The sequence below is a fragment of the Penicilliopsis zonata genome (assembly GCF_001890105.1).
Source record: "Penicilliopsis zonata CBS 506.65 unplaced genomic scaffold ASPZOscaffold_3, whole genome shotgun sequence".
Taxonomy (NCBI): domain Eukaryota; kingdom Fungi; phylum Ascomycota; class Eurotiomycetes; order Eurotiales; family Aspergillaceae; genus Penicilliopsis; species Penicilliopsis zonata.
The window spans coordinates 1,577,588-1,599,412 of record NW_019208913.1 but is presented as its reverse complement, the minus strand read 5'-3'; the positions used below and the strand labels follow the sequence as shown (position 1 = coordinate 1,599,412).

General features: G+C 51.3%; 7 protein-coding genes across 7 annotated transcripts; 5 read left to right on the top strand and 2 right to left on the bottom strand.

The window, feature by feature from the left end:
• Positions 1–258: 258 nt before the first annotated feature.
• On the bottom strand, positions 259–2,408 carry ASPZODRAFT_140263 (hypothetical protein; the record flags this gene model as incomplete). The annotated part of the gene is made up of 3 exons (XM_022724647.1): positions 259–468; positions 522–587; positions 654–2,408. The coding sequence occupies 3 exons, from the start codon at positions 2,406–2,408 to the stop codon at positions 259–261; spliced, it is 2,031 nt and encodes a 676-aa protein (XP_022583870.1).
• A 1,607-nt stretch (positions 2,409–4,015) lies between these two features.
• ASPZODRAFT_60427 (hypothetical protein) lies at positions 4,016–4,513 on the bottom strand (the record flags this gene model as incomplete). Its single annotated transcript, XM_022728919.1, has 3 exons — positions 4,016–4,187; positions 4,255–4,421; positions 4,484–4,513. The coding sequence occupies 3 exons, from the start codon at positions 4,511–4,513 to the stop codon at positions 4,016–4,018; spliced, it is 369 nt and encodes a 122-aa protein (XP_022583869.1).
• Positions 4,514–6,182: 1,669 nt separating this feature from the next.
• ASPZODRAFT_61042 (hypothetical protein) lies at positions 6,183–6,965 on the top strand (the record flags this gene model as incomplete). Its single annotated transcript, XM_022728959.1, has 1 exon — positions 6,183–6,965. The coding sequence occupies one exon, from the start codon at positions 6,183–6,185 to the stop codon at positions 6,963–6,965; it is 783 nt and encodes a 260-aa protein (XP_022583868.1).
• Positions 6,966–7,718: 753 nt separating this feature from the next.
• On the top strand, positions 7,719–8,898 carry ASPZODRAFT_164875 (hypothetical protein; the record flags this gene model as incomplete). Its single annotated transcript, XM_022726690.1, has 1 exon — positions 7,719–8,898. The coding sequence occupies one exon, from the start codon at positions 7,719–7,721 to the stop codon at positions 8,754–8,756; it is 1,038 nt and encodes a 345-aa protein (XP_022583867.1). The 3' UTR covers positions 8,757–8,898.
• Positions 8,899–9,873: 975 nt separating this feature from the next.
• Positions 9,874–11,329, top strand: ASPZODRAFT_14074 (hypothetical protein; the record flags this gene model as incomplete). The annotated part of the gene is made up of 4 exons (XM_022724689.1): positions 9,874–10,372; positions 10,434–10,589; positions 10,657–11,032; positions 11,152–11,329. The coding sequence occupies 4 exons, from the start codon at positions 9,874–9,876 to the stop codon at positions 11,327–11,329; spliced, it is 1,209 nt and encodes a 402-aa protein (XP_022583866.1).
• A 978-nt stretch (positions 11,330–12,307) lies between these two features.
• ASPZODRAFT_129800 (hypothetical protein) lies at positions 12,308–15,599 on the top strand. Its single transcript, XM_022722359.1, has 5 exons — positions 12,308–12,669; positions 12,761–12,858; positions 12,934–13,153; positions 13,226–14,077; positions 14,196–15,599. Exons 1-5 carry the CDS (start codon positions 12,469–12,471, stop codon positions 15,372–15,374), a joined length of 2,550 nt encoding a protein of 849 aa, XP_022583865.1. The 5' UTR covers positions 12,308–12,468; the 3' UTR covers positions 15,375–15,599.
• Positions 15,600–19,982: 4,383 nt separating this feature from the next.
• ASPZODRAFT_129798 (hypothetical protein) lies at positions 19,983–20,733 on the top strand. The gene has a single exon (XM_022722358.1). The coding sequence runs from the start codon at positions 20,072–20,074 to the stop codon at positions 20,618–20,620; it is 549 nt and encodes a 182-aa protein (XP_022583864.1). The 5' UTR covers positions 19,983–20,071; the 3' UTR covers positions 20,621–20,733.
• Positions 20,734–21,825: the final 1,092 nt, after the last annotated feature.

Here is a 21,825-nt window from a genome sequence, read left to right as displayed (position 1 = left end):
GGCTTATCAAATAAGAAAAATCGGGATTGACTATATATCATTTGTATACCATTAGAAAAGAAAAGCCGTCATGGTCGTTATCGTCATTATACCCTGCTATATAACAAATTTGCGTTGCATGGGAAAGAAACCTAAAGAAAGAAAAAAAAAAGAAACTAGAAACATCATCATCAACAGGTGAAAATACTTTGATCAAACTCAACAATGAAGAAAAGGATGAAGAAAAGGGGAGAATCAAAGCAATCTTTGAATCTAGATTCAGGTGAGGATCCACGCACGGCGGCTTGGGCTCTTTTTCCGCACCAGAAACATCTTGTCGCGTCTCCGGTCGTTGACCTTGAGTTCTGTCAGGGAACTGGAGGTCTGAGTGAGAAGTTTGCCCTCACGGAGGCGCCTTGTGTGCGCAAACAGTTCCTCCTGGAGGTCTTCGGAGATCCACTGCTTGATGATGATGTAGTTGCCATCGAGCTGTTTTCCGTTAGTACTGACCCCGAGAGATGAGCCTGCAGAGGAGAACGTACCTCGTCCCAGTCCCAGGGAAGATGATATGCGATGAGCGTATCGGGGAGCAGATGTTTGCGATGGACCTGGAGGGTGTTAGCAAGGAGACAGACAAACTGGGGGGGGATGCAGTGAGGTGCTATATGCATTACCTTGATCCATGCGGTTTTCTCGACCTCGACCTCCTCCTTGACCACCTTTCCTACTTCTTTGCCCTTCTCCTTCTCCTTTTCCTTCTCCTTTTCCTTCTCTTCGCCCTTCTTCTCCTCCTTCTTGGCCTTCTCCTTGCCCCTCTTGCGTAGCATATCGTCGATCTCCTCTTCGGTGTAACCCGTCTCGAGACGCAGCCGCTCTCTGAACTCACGGTCTTTGGCTTCTCTCATTTTAATCTCGTTGAGCCGGCGCTGCTCCTCTTTGACCCTCCACTCCTCGATGACGGCCGCTTTCATCGCTTCCTCTTTCCGCCTGCGTTCCATCTCTTCGAGCTGCTTGCGCGCCTCCTCGTCGCGAATCTCCTTTTTGATCCGCTCGCGCTCCTCTTCCTCGTCCATCTTGCGCTGCAGCTCCTCGAGCTTCTCCCGGCGGAGCCGCTCGGCCATACGCTTCTTCTCCTCGGCGGCCGCCTCGGCTTCCTCGAAGCGCTTCATTCGGAGGTCACGCTCGACACGCTCACGTTCCTCCTCGATGCGCTTGTTCTGCTGCGAGATCCGCTCGGCTTCTACAAAGCGTTTCATCTGTAGGTCACGCTCGACACGCTCACGCTCCTCTCCGAGTCGCTGGTTCTGTTGTGCCGTGCGCTCCGCTTCTTCAAATCGTTTCATCCGCAGCTCACGCTCGACACGCTCGCGCTCCTCGGCGAGTCTCTCCTTCTCTTTTGCCGTGCGCTCCGTTTCTACAATTCGTTTCATCTGCAGCTCACGCTCGACACGCTCACGCTCCTCACCGAGACGCTCCTTTTCTCTTGCTGCCCGCTCCGCTTCTTCGAATCGGGTCATGCGCATCTCGCGCTGGACGCGATCGCGCTCCTCGCCGAGTCGCTGATTCTGCTGGGCTGCCCGCTCCGCCTCTTCGAATCGGGTCATGCGCAGCTCCCGCTGGGCACGATCACGCTCCTCGCCGAGCCGCTCCTTCTGCTGCGCGCGCTGCTCGGCTTCCTCGAATTGCTTCATACGTGCTTCTCTCTCGGCACGGGAGCGGTCCTCGTCGAAGCGCTGCTTGCGCTCGTATCGCTCCAGGCGACGCAATCGCTCGCTGATCGCGTCCTCGTACCACTCCTCCTCCTCCTTGAGCAGGCGGGTCTGGTGCTGGTCATGGCTGTCGCGGCGTTGGGCTAGCTCACGCTCCAGCCTTTCGATCTCAGCCTGTTGCCGGACTAGCTCCATGTCCTGCCGGGCATCGTTCTTCTCCAGGATGCGCTGGTCGATGACGAGCTCGTAGTCGCGGTCGCGGTCACCGCTGTGGCTGTGACTGTGCTCATAGTCGACGCCGCGCGAGACGCTCCGGGCGTGGCGGGAGACGGAGCGGGCGCGCAGCACCTCGTCGTCCGACTCGTTCAACACCTCCTGGTACATCTTGCTGAGCTTGCTGCTGCTCTTGTTCTTCTTGTCGGAGCGGGAGCTGCGGTTCTTGAGATCGTTATCGTTCTTGATATCGACGATCACCGTGGGGGGTGCGGCGGGCTGCTGCGTCGGTCGGGGCCGACGCCCGCCCGTCGACGCCGACCGCTGCAGGTGCGTGTCGCCAGCCAGGGGCGCCAGGTAGGTGTTCTGCCTGATCTCTGGGCTCTCCCGACGGCGAGAGACGGACCGCCGACGATACACGGTGCGCCGGCGAGGGCTTTCGTTGATGGAGACGTCGGTTTCGCTCTCGTCCGTTTCGGACTCGCTGTACCGAGCGTAGCGGCCCATTTTGTGTTATTTATTAGAAAAATTATGGGAAGAAAGAGATGGATCGAAAGGATGGAACGATGGAATGATAAATTTGGAAAATAAAATAAGATGGAAGATGAGAAGGCAAGACAGCCTCGTATTCAGATATTGCTCAGCTGAATCAGGGTGGGGGAGGGGAAAACAGCCGGGATGACGATGATCGAGGCAAGGCTGAGAGGGGCTGGCTTGAGTCGAGGGTCTGCTGGGTCTCGCTGGGCTTAAATATCTGGGTTCCCTCTGTACAGTTGCTTGTAATATTGGTTAGATAGCCGCTCGCTGCTCAGCCTGACCAGGCACGAGATCTGAAACGATACAGACAGAGTACGGAGTGGTAGTAGTTGACTCCGTTGGGATGGATTCTCTCATAAATTAACTGGCTCCTGTCGGGCGTCCAGTCAGTCCACCTTCTACTCAGTAAGTACGGAGTATGAACAGTGGACACTCTATGAGTCTATTCTACCCTACCTTCTATGGAGTTCTTTCGTTCAATTATTCTGGTACTTTCGAGTCTACGGAGTATCCCTGTCAGGCAGCGGTGGATCCAGCGGCTGTTGAAGCAGTAGCACTATCCAGTATGAATATCTATTAATATAAGAACAGTAGTGTTGAACAGAAATAGTAAATAGTAAATAGAGTATTTTGGTTCTTCCCGTCTAAATCCATGGTCGAGTCGAATTCCAAGTCCTTCTCTCTATAACTACTCCGTACCTCATGAGGCTGATGTCATTTGCTGCCCGATGTCGATCGATACGTTATGTCGTGAGTGGCGCAGCGGTATGGTCGGTTCAGTCACACCAGACTTTCATATGACGAGTGGAGCTTGAAGACAATTAATCAGGCCTGTACAACAGTAGAGTGAGTATATGACTTGTACCTAACCTGGTGGAATATTACGTACCTATAGCAGGTGATGGTTGATGTTGCCGCCTGATGACTGCTTCACCACAGGGAGAGAGAGCTCTTTCTCATACTGTTGCGAGCTGATATAACTAGGATGTCTCTACTTCAAGTTTATTCGGTTGAACCGATAAGAAAATATCTGAATTCCAAGTGGCCGTGCCGCTGCATGCCACCTTGACGTCAACTCCAGGGTTCCAGCCCTTGCATTTCATCTATAGCTTCAGGAACATCCAACTGTGAAAGCCTATCCCGAGGAAGAAACTGCTAGGTGGAGAAAACGTGGTCGCGAAGAATTATGCACTGCACCAATTGCACAACGCCTAGCCGCCAAAACTTGCGTGTCGGAGGTCTCCCGGCGAGGTGTTTTTGACGATGAGATTGAACAGGCGAAACAGACTATGAATGGACCATTATGCCAGGCCTAGCAAGAACGAGGGATTCACCCTGATCAAGTATTATAGGTATCTATGTAGTACAGCTCTGTCAACTGATCACCGATTGATATCCATTTCGAGACAAACATGTTATACTCATGTCCGTCTTATTATCGTACATACAATAGCCAGCAATGTAATGTACGCGGTCATCTAGATACCGTGTCCTGCAGGATCTTATCCCTCGATTTGTTTTTGACACGAAAAGGACGTCGTGTTTTTCAAAAGTTCCCCGTCGTGTAAGTAGACGGGTTACCCCCTGAGCCCGCCCGACTTGAGAATCTGCTCCATGTTCTCCCGGCTGTTCTTATATGTGGTCTCGTAGTAGTGCAGCTTCTTATCCAAGCCCGACATTTCAGTCTGAAGCTCTGTTGTCTCGGTGGAAAGACGTTTCTCGACGGCATTGATCGGAACCCCGATGAACCTATCAGATAAGTAAGTATTTTTGATATTGAACCCCCCTCCTCCCCTCACCCGATACCCGAACATACATCTTTCCAACCCCCTCGTACACCCTGGTGTCCTTCGGTAGGGTCCCCAGCTCCTTGGCCGTCAGATCTAACAGGCGTACCTCACGCTGCTTGGCCGTGATCTGCGCCTTGGTGATGTTGATCTGCTGTTGCGAGCTGATCGCGCGGGCCTCGATCTCCTGCACAAGCTATACCACGAAAGTTAGATTTTTGAACAACTCTTTTTATTTCGGTTTGGTCGGTCAATTACCTTTTGCAGGGCTTCGTTGGGGATCGACATGGCTGCGAGTCGTTGGTATGAAGAGGAGCTCAAAGAGTCGCGGGGCAAGCTTTGGTTGAGAGCTCAGATTAGATATGCCAAAAGGGGGTCTTAGGGCTTAGGGCTGGGGGTATAAGCATGTTGCCTTTTTGGGTCAGCATGGCACCAAAGGTACCTCCTATTTAGTAGGTAGGTAGCTATGTAGTAGCTACTTGTAGCTATAATACTTCAGGTGCTCAAGGTTATATTTAGCGACCTTCTTAGTAATTTGATAGACTAGTTACTGCAAAGGACAAGACAAAATTACCATGTCCAAGTACAGATGGACTGCATATTTCTACCCTTTTTCTTTACAATTCATTACTACTCATAGTAATAGCAAGCATATAAAATCCTATTTGTTACAGTCCGTAGATTTATATAATACTTAACACTTACCTGTGGTCTGGTAGCGAAACCTGACCCGGACGGCAAGGGTATCAACTCCGAAGTCATCAGTCGTCCGAAAGAGCAAATGATGATTCTCCAGTCCAAATAGACAATACAGCGGGTGAAATGCCGGTTCTCAAAGTCCTCCTCCGAAATAAGTGGCAGTGTCACAATCCCAGTTCGCTGTGAAGGGTCCAGAGTGGCTATTGAGCAGATATTCCCCCTCTTTGAGGTACAGTTCCAAGGCTAGAGCGTGCACAATCTTCCCCGCTATCCAGTAGCAGTGCTAGTAGGCGTCAGGAACACTCACAGCCCGGGAAACGAAGGCTCGACCGGCCACTGGTTAGACTGGAGATTGTTCTAGACATTGCCGAGAACGTAACTCTGCTTGGCGTCGGCCACTGTTCGTAGTTGTTCAAGGCTTCCGCGAGGAGAGACTCTGGCAACGAGTGGCTCACAAGGTAAATCAACGTAACGGTGCGTCAGGCTTGCATGACACACGTTGGCGAGAAGTCAGCCATCGGAATCGTCTGATTTATTGAGACCAGGTCCTGCGTTATTGCCTAGCAGTAATAGCAGTTAGCATGCAAAAAAAAAGGAGGGATAAAGTACGCAGTAATTCTCCGCTATCCAATGATTCAGTGACATCACTTTTCAAGTCAAGCTTCGGGTTGGCACATTCCAGATAGCTGAGATTCCACGTTGGACAAACGCATTGTGCCGATCAACGATTAATTGACCAAGGTGATACAAAAGCAACGCACTCTGTACCTCAATCCTCAATAGCTCAGGTAGCTCTGAGACACCTAGCTACATAGGTATGTAACTAGCTAATTAATGAATCGGATACGATGTAACTGCTTCGTATCACCTAGGGAGGTACAGGTACCTAAGCAGGTGGTCGGGCGTTGCTGTGGCAGGGATTAGGTGGAGACCAGCCAAAGCAGTCCTGCATCATCATCATCCCATTACTTCCTGAGCCAAAGTCTGAAAAAGATTTCGCTTGAGATTATCCTGGATTAGTTCTTTAGCTGCGGCAGGCTCAGTCGCCAACTGTTAGCTCTGCAAAAAAGCCTCGCTAACTGTTGTGTTCGTCTATCTAGTCGTTTGTTGACATCCTGCCTCTGCCTCGGTCGGTGCCTGTCCTCGACACAACCCCCCCCCTCCCCCAAGATAAAATCAGCGATACGATAAATTGCGCAATAATAAGGCACACAGCTGCAATTCAGCTCCATTGAGCCATTTGGGGGGGAAATACAAGATGAAACCCAGCATCTGGATTCCAATAACATTGCTTGTCACAGCAGTGGCCTCGATAGAGCTTCAGCCGTTCACAACGCCCACTGCCGCGGGATCACCCAGCCGACGAGCGTTTGAAGTCCTTCAAATCCTGAGGCGCGCAGACAACTGTCCGTCGGGGTACTCGGACTGTTCGAATGAGGGCAACTCGGACGTCTGCTGCAAAAGCGGTACCGTGTGCACGCGGGACGCCGCAGACAACATCGCCTGCTGCTCGACGGGAGCCTCCTGCACGGGGACCCTAGGGTCGGCGACGACGACCACCACGGGGACTGATACAAGCAGCAGCTTCCGGTTCACGCAGACTGACGCTGCCACGACGACCACGAGCGACTCGACAACTTCGACCATCACGGGCTCGACCCTGTCCGGCGCAGCGTATCCGTTCATCGTCCTACCGACGACTTTCAGCAACGCCCAGACCTGCTCCTCCTACTACTCGCTCTGCCAGAGCGAGTACACTGCCTGTACTGCCTCTCTGGTCGGTCGGTATGGCGTGACGGTCGCTGGCTCTGGCGGAGGCATCACCGTGGCTGGAGCGACGGGGACGTCGGCTGCGGTCTCGATCTGCTCGAGTCTCAGCCTCGAAGCCTGCCACGATCTGCATCTGTCGAATTGTGCTGCCTACGGAACGGCCACCACGGGAGCATATCAAGTGGGAGGTGCTGCTGCTGCCCGCCAGACGGCGGGCGTGCAAGACCTTGTACTTGGTCTTGCTGTTGGCGTTGCGGGGATGTTCATCTAACTGTGAAGACAAGATACCTTGTGTGGGACTATTTCTACAGCATCGACGAGTCATGAATGATACGAGCTAAATTACGAGATATGGATGGGTATGGATTGGATGTATATAGTTCTGGCTAGGTAGGACATATATAGGGACTATTTACTCCGCACACAAATCGTGTTGCATGTCTATAATGAAGTAGATCTTTTAAACATACCTTCATACAGAGTGCTTCGTATTTTTATCTATATTCAGCTGTCCTGCAGGAACTTGAGCTGAGGTGCATCCTGTGAGGGGCACCCGTTGCCAACACATCATGTGTCAATTCGTCATTTCGGCTCTCTTTTTTTTCCTGTTTCCCCTCTTTTTATTTTATTTTAATTAAAAGAAAAGAAATTCCAGCCTTCGGATTATCCACGGGTAATAACAGGTCAGTTAATTGTCGCCTTGGCTGCTGACAAGACAAGGGTCATAGTTACAGAAAATCGGGTGGTTGGGTATGACGGTTCGTATATCGTGAGGGGGCTGGGAACTCGACTCTTGACCAACTGCCCAAGCAGTTCTCATTCTTTTCACTTCACTCATTCCAATCCAAGCTACAGACTGCAGAATTCAGAGCATTCCGTATTGGGTTTTCTCAAATTCCAATCGCTTCGTCGTCGAGGCTTACTGGAGAGCTTCGTCTATTGCCTTTCTTTTAATCCATACTTTATACAGAGATCGACAAAAACGATCGATCCTACAGAGCGAACATAACGGTTGATTGACAATATGCGACGGTCATTGTCAGCACTCGCCGTTCTCTCGCTTGCCTTGCCGTTCGCCCGGGCGACTCCATTACTGGCATTCCTGGCTCCACGCTGTTCCAACTATTGCGGCTACTACGACCAGCTGTGCTGCAGCGATACCGAGACATGCTCGACGAACAGTGACGGCGAGGCGGTCTGCGTGGCGTCGAGCAGTAGCGGGGAATGGGAGTACTACACGACGACGTATGTCTACACTGAGACAGAACGGACGACTGTCACGTCGACATGGAGCACCTTCATCCCGGCGACGACGACGGCAGCCGCCGCGTCAACGAGCACCTGCAAGGCCTCGCTGGGTGAGACGGTGTGCGGCAGCAACTGTTGCGGCGCTGCGTACGAATGTTCTAATGGCGAGTGTGTGGCTGGCAGCTCCGTTGTTACGGCGGCAGCTACAGAGCCGCTGCGTGGGACCAGCGCCACGACAGTGACCGCGACGGCGTCTGCGACGACGACAGAACCCTTCGTTGCGCCTGTCAGCACGGGCGGGGAGCCCCTGACCGATGTGAAGGCCAAGAGCGGGAAGAGCCTGAGCGGCGGTGCTATCGCAGGCATCGTCATCGGTGTCATCGCAGGCGTCTTCCTGCTGCTCCTGCTGTGTGCTTGTGTCTGTTTCCGGGGTATTCTGGATGTCCTGTTTGGATGCTGCGGTGGCAGTCGTCGTCGCCGAGACACGACCTATGTTGAGGAACGGTATTCGCGCCATTCCCATGGTGGGAGCAGACCCCCTCCCTCCGCCGTCGCTGCTGCTGCTCCGCCGCGGCCGGAGAGACGGACCTGGTTTGGCACCCGCCCGTCCGCACCGGCTCCAGACGGTGAAAAGAGCTCTCGATGGGGCAGCCTGGCCACAATCGGGATCCTGCTGGGCGCGCTGGCTCTGTGTTTGGGCCTGAAGCGACGTCGGGACGAGGACGAAAAGAGCGACTACACAGCCAGCTCTTACTACTATTATGGCTCCGAATCTTATGGCCCCAGCGAGAGTATGTCACCCCGAACCCCTTGATCTATAATATATATATACAGATTATGCTAACAGTTAAAACAGGTACCCAAAGTTCCGACAGGCGCACGAGGGAGACGAGACGGTCAAGACGGTCTCGCACACGATCTCGCCGGTGAGAAACAACGACGCAATGACTCGATGGATTGATGATATATTACTTGATGGTATGATGGATGGTATGATGGATGGTTGTGATGATTTCTCTTTTCTTGATGTTTTCGGATTGCATAAAATGGCGCTGATCGGCTTTTCTTGTCAATGACTTCCTCCTTCCCTCTCTTCTTTTTTTATACGCTGATGACGTCCAGTGAGAGCTGACGATGACGTGATGTACTCGCACGATCTGCACATATGATTATTCTATGATTTATGTCGATATTCATGTCGATGTTCCACAATCAATAGTCCTTGTAGTCAGTAACTCTGTACAGCAGTATGGTCTCAGTCAACAGACATTCTGTAGCATTACATAGAATAGAATACAAATTCCAGCAATACTAGACCATAACAGACAACGACTACGACTATACAAAGCATAGGTGATAGATGTCTGCATCTGCAAGTGCATCGACAACTCCACGCAAGGGCTCAGCTCCGCGTGCACCTGGTCGGTGTAACCCAGTACTCGTGATAATATGATGACATTTTGTTTTCAATAAACCCTATAGTTATAGATCAATAGCCCAACAGAATAGATAAATAGAAATAGTTCTGAGGAAGAAAGAAAGAAGGAAACCAAAGTAAGAATTAAAAGCCTGGCTGTTGTCTGTTCTGCCGCACAGTCCGCTTAAGCCGCTCCCCGCCCCGGGACAAACCTCACTCAAGTCTCAGTCCGCCGATCCGCCTTTCCTGGACCAACTCACACACCACCGCCAGAAACCAGATCGAACTCCTCAGACCCAGCGAGAAGATTAAAACAAACCCACTTTCCCATGCCTTCGATTGCGCGACTGTTCGCCTGACACAACCCCGACATTGCTCCTAGATCTACCTCCCCGCCTTGAACAGAGTCGCCGTTGAAACCCTTCCCGTCCGTCGGTCGCTCAGCAGTCTCACTTCTCGAGTCTTTCTCCCCCCCCCCCTCCCTCTCCTCCTCCTCTTTCTTCTCCTTCTCGCCATGCTGCAGACGCAGACACAGCACGTTTTCTCTCATCAACACCAATACCCGCAGGCCGATCCGTCGTGGCTACAGCAGCAGCAACAGCAGCAGCAGCAGCAGCAGCCGCAGCCACACCACCAGGCCCAACACCACCCGCACCAAGCGCAGCAGCATTCCTCTCTGGCCGCCCAGCAGCATGCCCAGGTGCAGGCCCAGCAGCAACATTATAACCGTCTCGCCATGGTTGGTGGGGCCGGTGGTGCGGGCAACCCCGTAGGCCAGCAGGGCGCGGTTGTCGCAGGTGGCGGTGCCGGGGGTGCTGGTGCCGGGGCGGGCGACGGGGCGATGGCCAGTGCGGTGACAGTGATGGACGGTGGTGTCAGCGAGGAGAACCGCAAGGTCTTCATCTGGGTTGCGGAGCTGTTGGATCCGGCCCGCCGGGAGGCTGCTCTGATGGAGCTCAGTAAGAAGAGGGAGCAGGTGCCGGAACTGGCCCTGGTGATCTGGCACTCATTCGGTATGGAAACGCTAGAACCGGGATGAAGGATCGTTTCCCTTTGATTCTAACCTCTCTCTAGGTGTGATGACTGCGTTGCTACAAGAGATTATCTCCGTGTATCCGCTGTTGAACCCATCCCAGTTGACAGCCGCTGCCTCGAACCGTGTCTGCAATGCCCTGGCGCTGTTACAGTGCGTTGCCTCCCACAACGAGACCCGGACGTTGTTCTTGAACGGTAGGAACAACACCATGGCATTCCTGTATATGTGAAGTGTCTTATTATCTCGGACTAATCTTTGCAGCGCATATTCCCCTCTTCCTCTACCCCTTCCTCAACACGACGTCCAAATCCCGCCCCTTCGAGTACCTGCGCCTGACCTCCCTGGGCGTCATCGGCGCACTGGTCAAGAACGATTCGTCGGATGTCATCAATTTCCTGCTCACAACGGAGATCATCCCGCTCTGTTTGCGCATCATGGAGACCGGATCTGAGCTCAGCAAGACCGTTGCCATCTTCATCGTGCAGAAGATCCTGCTCGATGATATTGGCCTCGCCTATATCTGCGCCACATACGAACGCTTCTACGCCGTCGGCACCGTCCTCAGCAACATGGTCACCCAGCTGGTTGAACAGCAGACTGTTCGCTTACTGAAACATGTCGTCCGTTGTTTTCTTCGGTAGGTTTCCCATATTCTTCTTCTTCTTCTTCTTCTTCTTCTTCTTCTTCTTCTTCTTCTTCTTCTTCTTGTCAGCCCTTGGCCATTGGATTTCTCGCATATACTGATAACTCTCCAAGTCTGAGCGATAATAGCCGTGCCCGCGAAGCCCTGCGCCAGTGCCTCCCCGAGCCCCTCCGCGACGCCACCTTCTCCTCAGTCCTCCGCGACGATGCAGCCACGAAACGCTGTCTCGCCCAGCTCCTCATCAACCTCTCCGACAACGTGGCTGACGGCGTGGCCGGCGCGGCCATGTGAGGTCTCTTCTATGAAGTGCTCTTCTTCTACGACATCTACTTGGTATATTTGATAAACTTTTTCCGCATGCATGGGACGGCTCCAGGCGAAAATGGATCACACGGCGCAGTGAAGCAGTATGGATACGCCAGATCGACGGGTCAAATCTGACCCGCAAGGGTCTAACAAAAATTTCTTCGGTTCGATCTCGTTTGATCTTCTTTCTTATTGGGATTCTGGGATTTCGTGATTCTGTCATTCTATGTCCATTCTGTATCAAACTTTCTTCTCTTCTTCCTCTTCTTCTTTTGTTTGTTTGTTTGCAGTTTTCTCATCTTCCCTGCTTGCTACATATCATGGTATAGGTTGTCGGGTGGCGTGGATATGGCTGGCGTGACTGATTTTATGCATTTCCTCTTCTCTCCTTGATGAGAGCAAAATCCTGTTCTTTTCCAATTCCCCCTCACTTTCTTTTCCCCCCTCCCCCTTGCCCTCTATTCCCTCTATTCCCCTTCCCTCCCTTTAATAGGAAATAGATAGACCCTTCTTCAGCACCAGATACCATGAACCCCGGCGTCCTTTGTGTCCTCTGTTTTTTTTTTTTTTTCCTTTTCCTTTTCCTTCTTTCTTTCCCCCACTTCCATTTCTTCTCTCTGCACATACCCACTAAAAGAATTATACCGTTCGATTGATTTCATCCTTTCGTCCTGTCGAAGACCTCTCTGTACCGCATGAGAATAATTAGTCATCGTGTATGATCAATAATTAGATCCATAGTACGTAAAGTATTGAAGTATTTGGTAGAATATCCATATTCTGTAGAAGAATAGACGAATTACCGACTAGTCCCTATTGTCTTATATTATTATTCAGTCAATGAAAGAAATAGCGAGAGTGAATAGAGTATGGCAGCATGGCTCGCTAACGTCACCTGACATGGTCTGGCCCGTCAACGCGACTTGACGCCTTCCGACTCGCCTCTGCGACACGCCCTGGATTTCTTAACAATCCATGCAGAGACTCATCCCCCCCTCATTGCTTGATATCGAAAACGATTCTACGGAAAGAAATAGGCGAGAGGCACTCTGAAGAATTAACTGCAATTCTTCCCCCCCTCCCTCTTCCTCCCTCTCTCCGTCCGGTGTTCATACGCGGCCGCCATGGTCTCGCGAAAGCGCACCCGCTCCGAGCTGGACGCGGTCTCTGCGCCACATGCGAAGCGCGAGGAGGAAAGCGAAGATGGCGATAAAGAGCCCGGCTTGCTTGAGCGTCTGCGCAACTGCTGGGAATTCGCAAATCTCATGCAGTATATTACGCTCTTTGGGCGGATCATGAAGATCGACGAGGATTTTGAGATTGATGTACGAGAGTAAAATCGGAGGATATTTGGAGAATCCCTCTTTTTCTTTTCTGATATCCTCGGTTGCTAACGCCCCTTTTCTCGTATCTCAGGATCTGGAAGACGAGTGCATGAAACCTGGTCACTCGGAAAAGTTGCTAGAGATCGGTTTGTGTCTGCTGAAATGGGTTTCGTCGCATCGCGGTCTGAAGTGAGTGGGGGAAACCGTCTTCCTGTTTCACTCAGAGATGAAGATGAGATGTTGATACCAATCTTCCTATTCTAGCTCCGACAACTTTGACGAATATACCCGCCGTCAATACAATGCCAAAGCTCCCCATCTGGAGAACCCCTTCGGCCACGACGAGACACCCAAGCGGTTCTGTGACTTTGACATCTTCCTCAAACTGCGCGTGCTGCACCAGCTGTCCGTGTGGACGTTCTGGAACGCAGACCGGATTCGTGAAAAGATGCCGGAACAGAGAGAATGGGACCAGACACAATGGGTATGAATGTTGAAGAAAGAAAATATAAACCATGGGGGAAGATATTGACTTCTCTTTCTCTTCGCTCTACAGCGCATCGAGGAACTAGGTTACGATCGCCACGGCCGGTATTATTACGTGCTGGATGATAACCGTCTCTACCGCCGCACTGAACCTCCTATCCCTCCTCCCAAACCGTCGAAGCCGAAGAAGAACAGCAGAAGTGCTCGTGCCGCGCGAGCGTCGAAACGGAGGAGGTTGACGGGCGGTGTGGCTGCCGCCGACGACGAGGGGGAAGATGCCGGCGCAGATGCCGATGGCAAGGAGCAGTCGCCCGGCGACTCGTACGAGATCCAATGGGAGTGCATTGCCATCACGCGCCCGGAATACCAGGACTTCGTCGACTCCATTCAGAAGACCAAGGATGCGGATGAGAAGATCCTGCGGGACCGGCTGGTCAAGCAAGTCATGCCGGTCATCGAAAAAGCCGACGAAGCCCAGGAACGGAAGCGGGTCAAGCGCGAAAAGGAGCTGCTGAACCTGCAGCTGCTCGCCGGTGCGAAGCGGTCCAGTCGTATCGCGCAAAAGACAGAGAAAGAGCGCCATGATCGCGAAGCCGCCGAAGCCGCCCGCAAACACGATCTGGATCTCGCCGTCGCGCGCAAGGAGCAGGACGCCCTTCAGCATATGGAAAGGGAGCGACAGTCGCGCATCATGACACGCGAACGCCGCATCAAGGACCGCGAGCAGAAGCGTCTCCTGCACGAGGCCGAGCTGGCTAAGATCGCCGAGGAGCAAGAGAAGCTGGATCGCGGCGAAAGTCGTGTCTCCCAGCGCCAACTCAAGGCCGAATTGGAAAAACAGAAGAAAAGCCTTGAAGAGCTCTCCCAGGAAGATCAGTGGACATTCGATTGCTCGGGCTGCGGCGTCCACGGTGAGAATCTTGTAAGTTCTCCCCTTCTCCTCCCCTCCCCTCCCCTCCTCTCCTTTCTTTTTTTCGATATAGCATTCTGCTATCTTTCCTTGGAATGTTCTGTACTGAATGAAACCCTTTTTTCAACAGGACGATGGTTCGCATAGTGTTGCTTGTGAGAAATGCAGCGTCTGGCAGCACAGCAAATGTCTCGGAATCGCCCAGAGCGAGGCTGAACGTGATGACTTCCATTTCATCTGCGCAGACTGTAAACGACGAGAGGAGGAGGCGAAACTGCCCAAAATCCCTCCCCTCAAGTTCCGCGTCGGTGCTTCCTCGTCACCACCGTCCAAGACCATCCCGTCCGATGGTCCAATGTCTCCCTTGAAAAAGAAATCCGAACCTACGATGACGACCGGGGGATCTCCTCGCCCTACGAATCTGGTCTCGCAGCCATTCCATCTTCCTCCCGTTTCCCCCGAGCGTCGTCCGCACTCGCAGCATGTCCTGACGAGTCCTCGAGCGCCTTTCTCGCCCCTGAAGAGTGCCAACGGCTTGCATTCACACCACCAGTCTCCGAAACCGCTGTTCTCTAATACGCAGCCCCCTCTTCCGCCGTTGCCTCAAAACGGCTCATTCTACTCCCAGCGGCCCTCATCTTCCCACTCAGTGCACAGCCCCCGGATCATGTCGCCCATCCAGAACACCCCTTCGATGTCCCCGACCCAGGGTAATCACGACGTCGGTCCCCTTGCGGGATTCCCCCCTCAGGCAGCCTCGGCCAATGGAGCATCAAGGCCGTGGACCCCATACGGGCAGCAGCAGCAGCAGCAGCCGCATCATCATGATCCTCATTATCATAACCATCAGAACCCACACCCTGAGGCCACAGGCCTCCCACCCGTCTCCTCTATTCACAGCAGTTACAACTACACCTCCTCGTTCTCAGCGACCGCTACACCCAGCGGAGGACTTCATCATCCACGCTCCTCCCCGCCTCAGAGTTCACACGGGCTACCCTCTTCAGGGATCAGTCCTGTGAAGAATTCGCCTCGTCCGGTGACCGCGGGTGGGCTCATTGGTGCTCCCGTTCTCCCACCCATCCAGCGCCTGGAGCCCAGCCCCAAACTGATGGGCCGCAGCTCGCCGGATGCGCCGATTCCGCCGCCCGTCAAGTGCATGACCCCGGAGCAGGAGGAACGCCGACAGCGCGAGAACGCGTTGATGTTCCAGAACCAACCCATGTCCTCGCCATCGTTGAATCGCCTTCCCCCGTTAGGACCGTCGGCATTGAGCCAGTCTCATGAGGGGCGTAATCGACCGGAATGATTCCACCAGATGACTATCGGTAGGTATCTTGCCTGGATTACTTGATACTGGGCTATGAGGGCTGATGAATGTTCTTGGTTTTTGGTTGCTTCTTTTGCTTCTTGTACGCTGAATTACTTACTACATTGGTATCCCCCCTGGCATGGCATGGACACTGGACGCGGGGAGTTGGTCACGGTCACATGTATTCTATTAGACTAGAATTGATAATGATTTTATACAGAGTTAACTTCGAATCTATGGAGTAGTACTCCGTAGGCAGTCGCTTAAGATTCTAGATGCCTAGAGCCGGAAGAGTCGGCCAGAGTAATACTCCGTACCAACTCATTAATATTGCTCGATGCAGCTAGCTACCTAGACTATTTGAAATACTCTCAGTAGTATACTTTAGTAGTAATAAGTACTCCGTAGTACTCCGTAGTGAACCACTGGGGCGGGATCGACGGTATGAGGTACGGAGTAGTAGGAGTAGTAACTTAGTAGGTACTTTTATACGGATCTATGGTTACCACTACTACTACTACTACTACTACTACTACTACTACTACTACTACTACTACTACTACTACTACTAACTATTACATGTAGTAGTTAACTACTTTAATTAATTGACCAAGTAGTTGTGGGAGGCTAGATATTTACTACTTTCTCCAGAGGAGATACGGAGTAGATCTGCCCAACCTCGGCAAAAGAAGCCTTTTAAGAGGTCCACTAAGTGCCTAACCTACCTAGGGAGGTGGTTTCCTTTGGCCAGTCAGACAGACAAGGAAGTTACTTCCTGGTCTCCACCTGTATAATTAATTGAACATACTACATAGGTACATTGCTTAACTTACCTATGTACTCCGTATTGTGGTAATAACTACAAGGTACCCACCGAGGTAAGTAAGTACCTAATAGTCAACTATTCCGCAATCCGTCCCTAGCAGTTCGTCAATCTGAGGAACGGTAAAACATTCATCATCAATCCAATCGTGCCTGGTGACGGAAGCCCGGCTGGAACTCCCGACGCATGATATGGCGAGTTACAGAGTATTTGCTATTTAGCCTATCAGGTAGCTATCCGATAGGCTCTGGGTACGGAGTAGCTAACATCTCGAAATAGGAGGGTACCGCCGCCAGGAGGATAGAGTAGAGATTTAGTTATACTAGGACGCGGTGGTCAAACTTGCTGCAGAACAATGCATTCTACCTGTAACTACCCAGTCAGTTCAAACACTTGGCTCTGGACTCTTTGTACTTAGTACTGTTTTTGTTGTCCCTACCACTCCGTACTACTCCGTAGAGGTACTGTATAACGAGGTATATAAAAAGCAAAGAGTCATGACCTATCGACTATCATCCAGTCTACGCATACGGAGTATCATGATTGCTGGAACTTTCTTCCGTCGGAAATCGGTTAGCATTCGAGTCTATCTGCATCTGGCATCTCCAGACCCTCGGAGACTCCGCACGAGTCAGTGGGGCACTAGTGATGTAAAGTTCACCATTCAACTAGTAGGAAGTATCTGGATTGACTGAGAGAGTAGAATAATAACCAGGTATGTTGTATGTACTCGGTGGTAGTAGTAGCAGTAGTAGTGGTGGTCAGGCACATAGGAGCTGCACGGATTAGACTTGTACGATCTGGTGTAAGGAGTAGTGACGTAGGCTTATACTAGTTACTCACTCAGTTGAATGCCCGAATGCCTGGCCTCTCCGTCAGTAGATATAAACTTTCGGAGTCCACGGAGGAGGGCGGCCATTAGACAGATCAGCAACTTCTCAGACTTGGCAGGACTTTGGAGTTGACAAATAACTTCCATTTCTGAAGGCACATGCTGTCTCAATGCAGAGAACGACTCGAGCCGTGGATCATGAATCTCAGCCACCGCGTGCTACGAGCTAGGTAGCCACCCCCCAGCACGGATGCACCGATCTCCATCTCACAGGCCAAGAGCCTGTCAGATAAACCTTGGTGAATCCATGACTCTTGTCAAGTGTCCAGGCCCCTTGGGTCCTGCATATGTCAAATCTGCCACCTTTATCTTCTGCCAACCATATATAACCGTTTGGGGAGTTCTGGCCCTGGTTCTTAAGGGGCTTTTAGATCCATGGCTTTCTGCGAGTGCCTCTGACTCGTGCTGACCCGTCTGTCTCTACTACATAGAACCCTTGGCAAACCTCGTCAGAAAATCTTAGCATTGAAAGATCCCAATAAGTACTGGGCTTGACGACGACTCAAGGGAGAGGGGTAGGGAGGGAGGGAAGACAGCAGCAAACCTAGAGGCTTTCTGTGTTCCGTACTCTGTAAAAGTAAGAGCCGACATGACCAATGACGAGACGAATCTTTTCGTATCCAACTCTTACCTAGTCGCAGGTTTACCTGGTAGATGGTAACTGCTAACTACACTCGGTAGTTCTGGCATTAGTTGGTCAAGTAGTCAGTTAGCTTCAGTGAAGATCAGGACTTGAAGTTGTCCCGTCCGCCTTCTGAATTCGGGGTGCACGGGCAAAATAACTACCGATGACCGAACTCGATAGTTCCTTCCACTTTGGGAAAGCACCTCGCGCCGCCGACGTTGACGTTTCTAAAGTTCTCCTTCCCACCACATTTCTACGGTTAGGCAAGAAAGAATAGCCAACAGCTGGACACCCTAAAGAAGGTAACCTCTGGTACTTTGGTCCATACTCAACGAGCACAGCACGCGTACCAGGTGAGTCTTTCCGGCACTTCCCTTATCACTTACCGTGCTGTTAGTCTGACCCTGCTGGCAAGGAACGACCGCCACCTTTCGCCTGTCTACAAGCTAATGCTGGGACGAACCGTGTCTAACCTTCTCACCCTCGTATGACACCCCCGTCTTCATTGCTGATCACTGCGACCAGCGAGTACTAGATTTTCTTAAGGTATTCTACACACAGGTACCAACTACTGTGTACTGTGCGTCATGCTAGTCATGCTATGGCTTGGCATCGCCATGTCTCTCGGTCACTCCGGGGAGGAAAAGAAGGGGTCGGGGAGGGTGAAGGCTTGTACCAAAGTTAGTACCCTTCCTGTCAAGCGAGGCTCGTTATCTGTCAAGAGACTAATGCGATCGGCGGACGTGCATATCGGGACCAACAGATCAGCCTCGGGCCCGAACCTAACCCCAAGAGACCGAAATAATTTTGCCGTTGACAATAGCGGTCGAATAAGCCTATTGAGGCTAGATCATCGCCAGATGATTTGCTGTTCTCAGTCCATGGGGACCCCAGCCTCTGATCTAGTCTAAGATGGCATCATGCTGATTATTCTTGCGACCAGTGATATGAAAGATCGCAAAGACCTGGTTTGTAATCGCCAATCTTAAACGTTTTTGCCCCATGCATTTCTAGAATCTGACAATTTCATTCGTCAAGACAAGGATATCTAAAAAAATTATATATATATATTTTTGTCGTATCTACTTGGATCTGATTTGAGCAACCCCTTCGCACGTTTTCGACATACTGAAACACGGGGTATCCATGGCTTTCGAGCCCCCTCCCCCAAAAGAAACTCCTCCAGCTTGCAGTAAAAGACCGAGTCAACTAGTTACTAAATCTGGCCACATATCGAAGGTACCTTGTCACCCGACCACCCAAACCAACCTATGCGCACAGTAGGCCTGGCAGGGATCCTTTGTTTCCTAGCGGTCGATCCAACGGAAATGGGCAAAGCATCTCTCGGCATAGTCATACAGACTCGAGATTTCTTTCTAGAACGATCATGGAAGGCCTGAGACATGGCTCTAGCAGGTAGGATCCCTGTGGCTTGTAGTTCAGACTGCAGGGTCAGAGACGCCCAAAGGCATGACTCTTTGCAAATAGCGACGTCGTTTCTGAAGGATCATTTGGGCATTCGATCGGCCTGGGTGTCGATCACTGTCAATCTACACCATCTCTCTGTCAGACCAACGATGCTGAACAAGCATCTCCTCCTCCTATCTATCCCCCGACAGCGATCTCCTCGCGCTGCGCTACGCCCGACGCCGTTCTTGCTCTTCCCCTGCCCTCCCCTCCCCTAGCATGTGTGTTATTCTTAGTATGTTGCGGCGCAGCACATCGTCTCAAAGAAGCTTTAACCACCTGTCATCCATGGTTAAGTGGCGTCCTGCTTCGCCAGCGATGTCAACAACCCCTGGTTTTGGCGAATGTTTCGAGTATGTGCACCGTGACATGACTCCTTTCTTTGTGGGACAGAAGCGCACGAACCCAACACGATGATCGATCTTACCTAGGTATGCTCCCCTATCGTCAAAACCCTTGTTCGGGGCGTACTCCGTACATACTGGTACTATCCCGTAGCCCCATTTTTCTTTGATCCGCACGTGACCGAATCGGGCGGCGCACAGGCCATTGCCAAAAAGACGCCGGCAGCGTCCCCCCCCCCAGCCTAGCAGCACCTCCCCTCTAGAGAGCAGTTTACTGAGAGGGAGGACGGAGTAAGAAGGTAGGTATCGCCTTGTCTGCCTTGGGAGGCGGCTAATCCAGGCTCCAGCTATCTACTCTGTACCTACTATGTAGTAGGTACTTACTACATAGTTAACTACGGAGTACGGAGTACGGAGTAAAGTACGGAGTACTATACTAACTAACTAACTAACTAACTAACTAACTAGTTAACTAACTATTTACTACCTAGGTAAATTGGATGCTGCCTAGGAGGCAATCTGGACCAATCCTCGGCATCTCGGATGCTACAACCCAACCAATCAACTGCAAACACTAGCGAGCGTGGTGGGATGCAACGCGGCCAGATCAACCGACTCGAATTGGGAGAAGGCAGAAGTGACTTCGGCCACACACACACGGTGGACAGTCCGAGGACGATTCTCTCTCTCTCCCCGGCAAGAAGACATCTTACAGCTGCCGACCACCGAGGGAGCTCTGGAACCCTTCCATGGCGCAGGTACTCCGTAAGAACCGTCGGCGTTCGGGGCGCGGAGACAAATCGCAACAGCAGTGGATACAGATTACCTCAGGTTCCAGAGAGTAGCACCGTGGAACCGCGGCTCGCGTTTGCGGGATGGAGAATGGGATGTCAACTCCGAACGTCTGCAACAATGGCTCGTTGCGCTCCACCTGCCCTGGCTGCCTATGTCCTGCAGGCTCGGACTCCTCTTCTTCTCCGTCTAGGTTTCGCTCTCTGTCTCGTTTCCGCTTCTGTCAGTCCGTATCAGGGCGGCAAAAGACCTGTGCTCATCACCCATCGTGAAATGAACTTGTGGGGCCCTTTTGGTTGATGACAGCCAGTTTGACTATCATGCAAACTACATACTACGGAGTACCTACCTTACATGGTAGTTAGTATACAGGACTAACTAACTGATATAGTATAGACTACTTTTATTTTGACCAGTTCTTTTTTTTTTCTTTTTTTTTTTCAGCAATCAAGAGAAAAAAAATAAATGAAAATCAAATTAAAAAAAAAAAAAAAAAGGCTTAATGTTGGCCTCTGATCCTCTCGGATCGGCTTGTGCCGTCTCTTGACTGAGCCCATTCCTGTGGCTAGACTATTGGACGAACGAAGGATGTTACTTGTACGGTCCACCCAACAACCGTTTCTCCACTAGTGCGGCCGGATAGACTCCTGTCTCCGCGACCATCGATGTCAGTTTGGGCGGGAGAGGAGAGGAGGGCAAAGGAGAAAAGAAGAGAGGCAGGGTGTTGAATCCTGACGAGATCCCCAGAGCGACAGGAATCCGGCTAGGTGCAGATCAGATGTATTCTGCGATGTGCGATATGGACTGTCCTTCTCAGCAGGGGCAATCTGGCAAAAAGGATGGATCTATGTAGGGTTGGTTGGAGATCGGGACAATCACCTTCAAGGGCCGATGGAGGCGAGGCCCATGAAGAACGCCCGGCTGTGACAGCACGACAGGATGGGCATACTCCGTACCCTGGAGGAAGCCAAAGTACTAGGTAACTACCTACTAACTAACTAGTTACTGCTTCATGATTTACTTTTGCCTTCTTCTTTTTTATTTTTATTTTTATTTTCCTTTTTTTTTTTGGACCCCTTTCCTTTCATGTTCTAGTTCTCTTTTCCGTCCAGGTTTAATTTCTTTATTTTCCATTGGGTGACTTGTTCTGTATCCTGTCCATTGCAGTAAAAGCACTGGGTGGACCAAACACAAAGGAAGACCTTTTTTTTTAAATTATTTTTCTTTTTCTTTTCAATTATAAAAAAGGTGTGTTTTTAGGGTTGAACCAGACAGGCCAGGATAGTCTACTTACTCACTACTACTACTACTACTACTACTACTACTACTACTACTACTACTACTACTACTACTACTACTACTACTATAACGAAACCCGACAGACTGGAACAAAGAGACTGCCCACTAATCTATATCCACATTTTGGACACCGCTGCTGTCAGCTCGTTGATGGAACAGGTCTCAGCCAGGGTTGGTTGATATGCCGCATCTAGTTACGGGTGTCT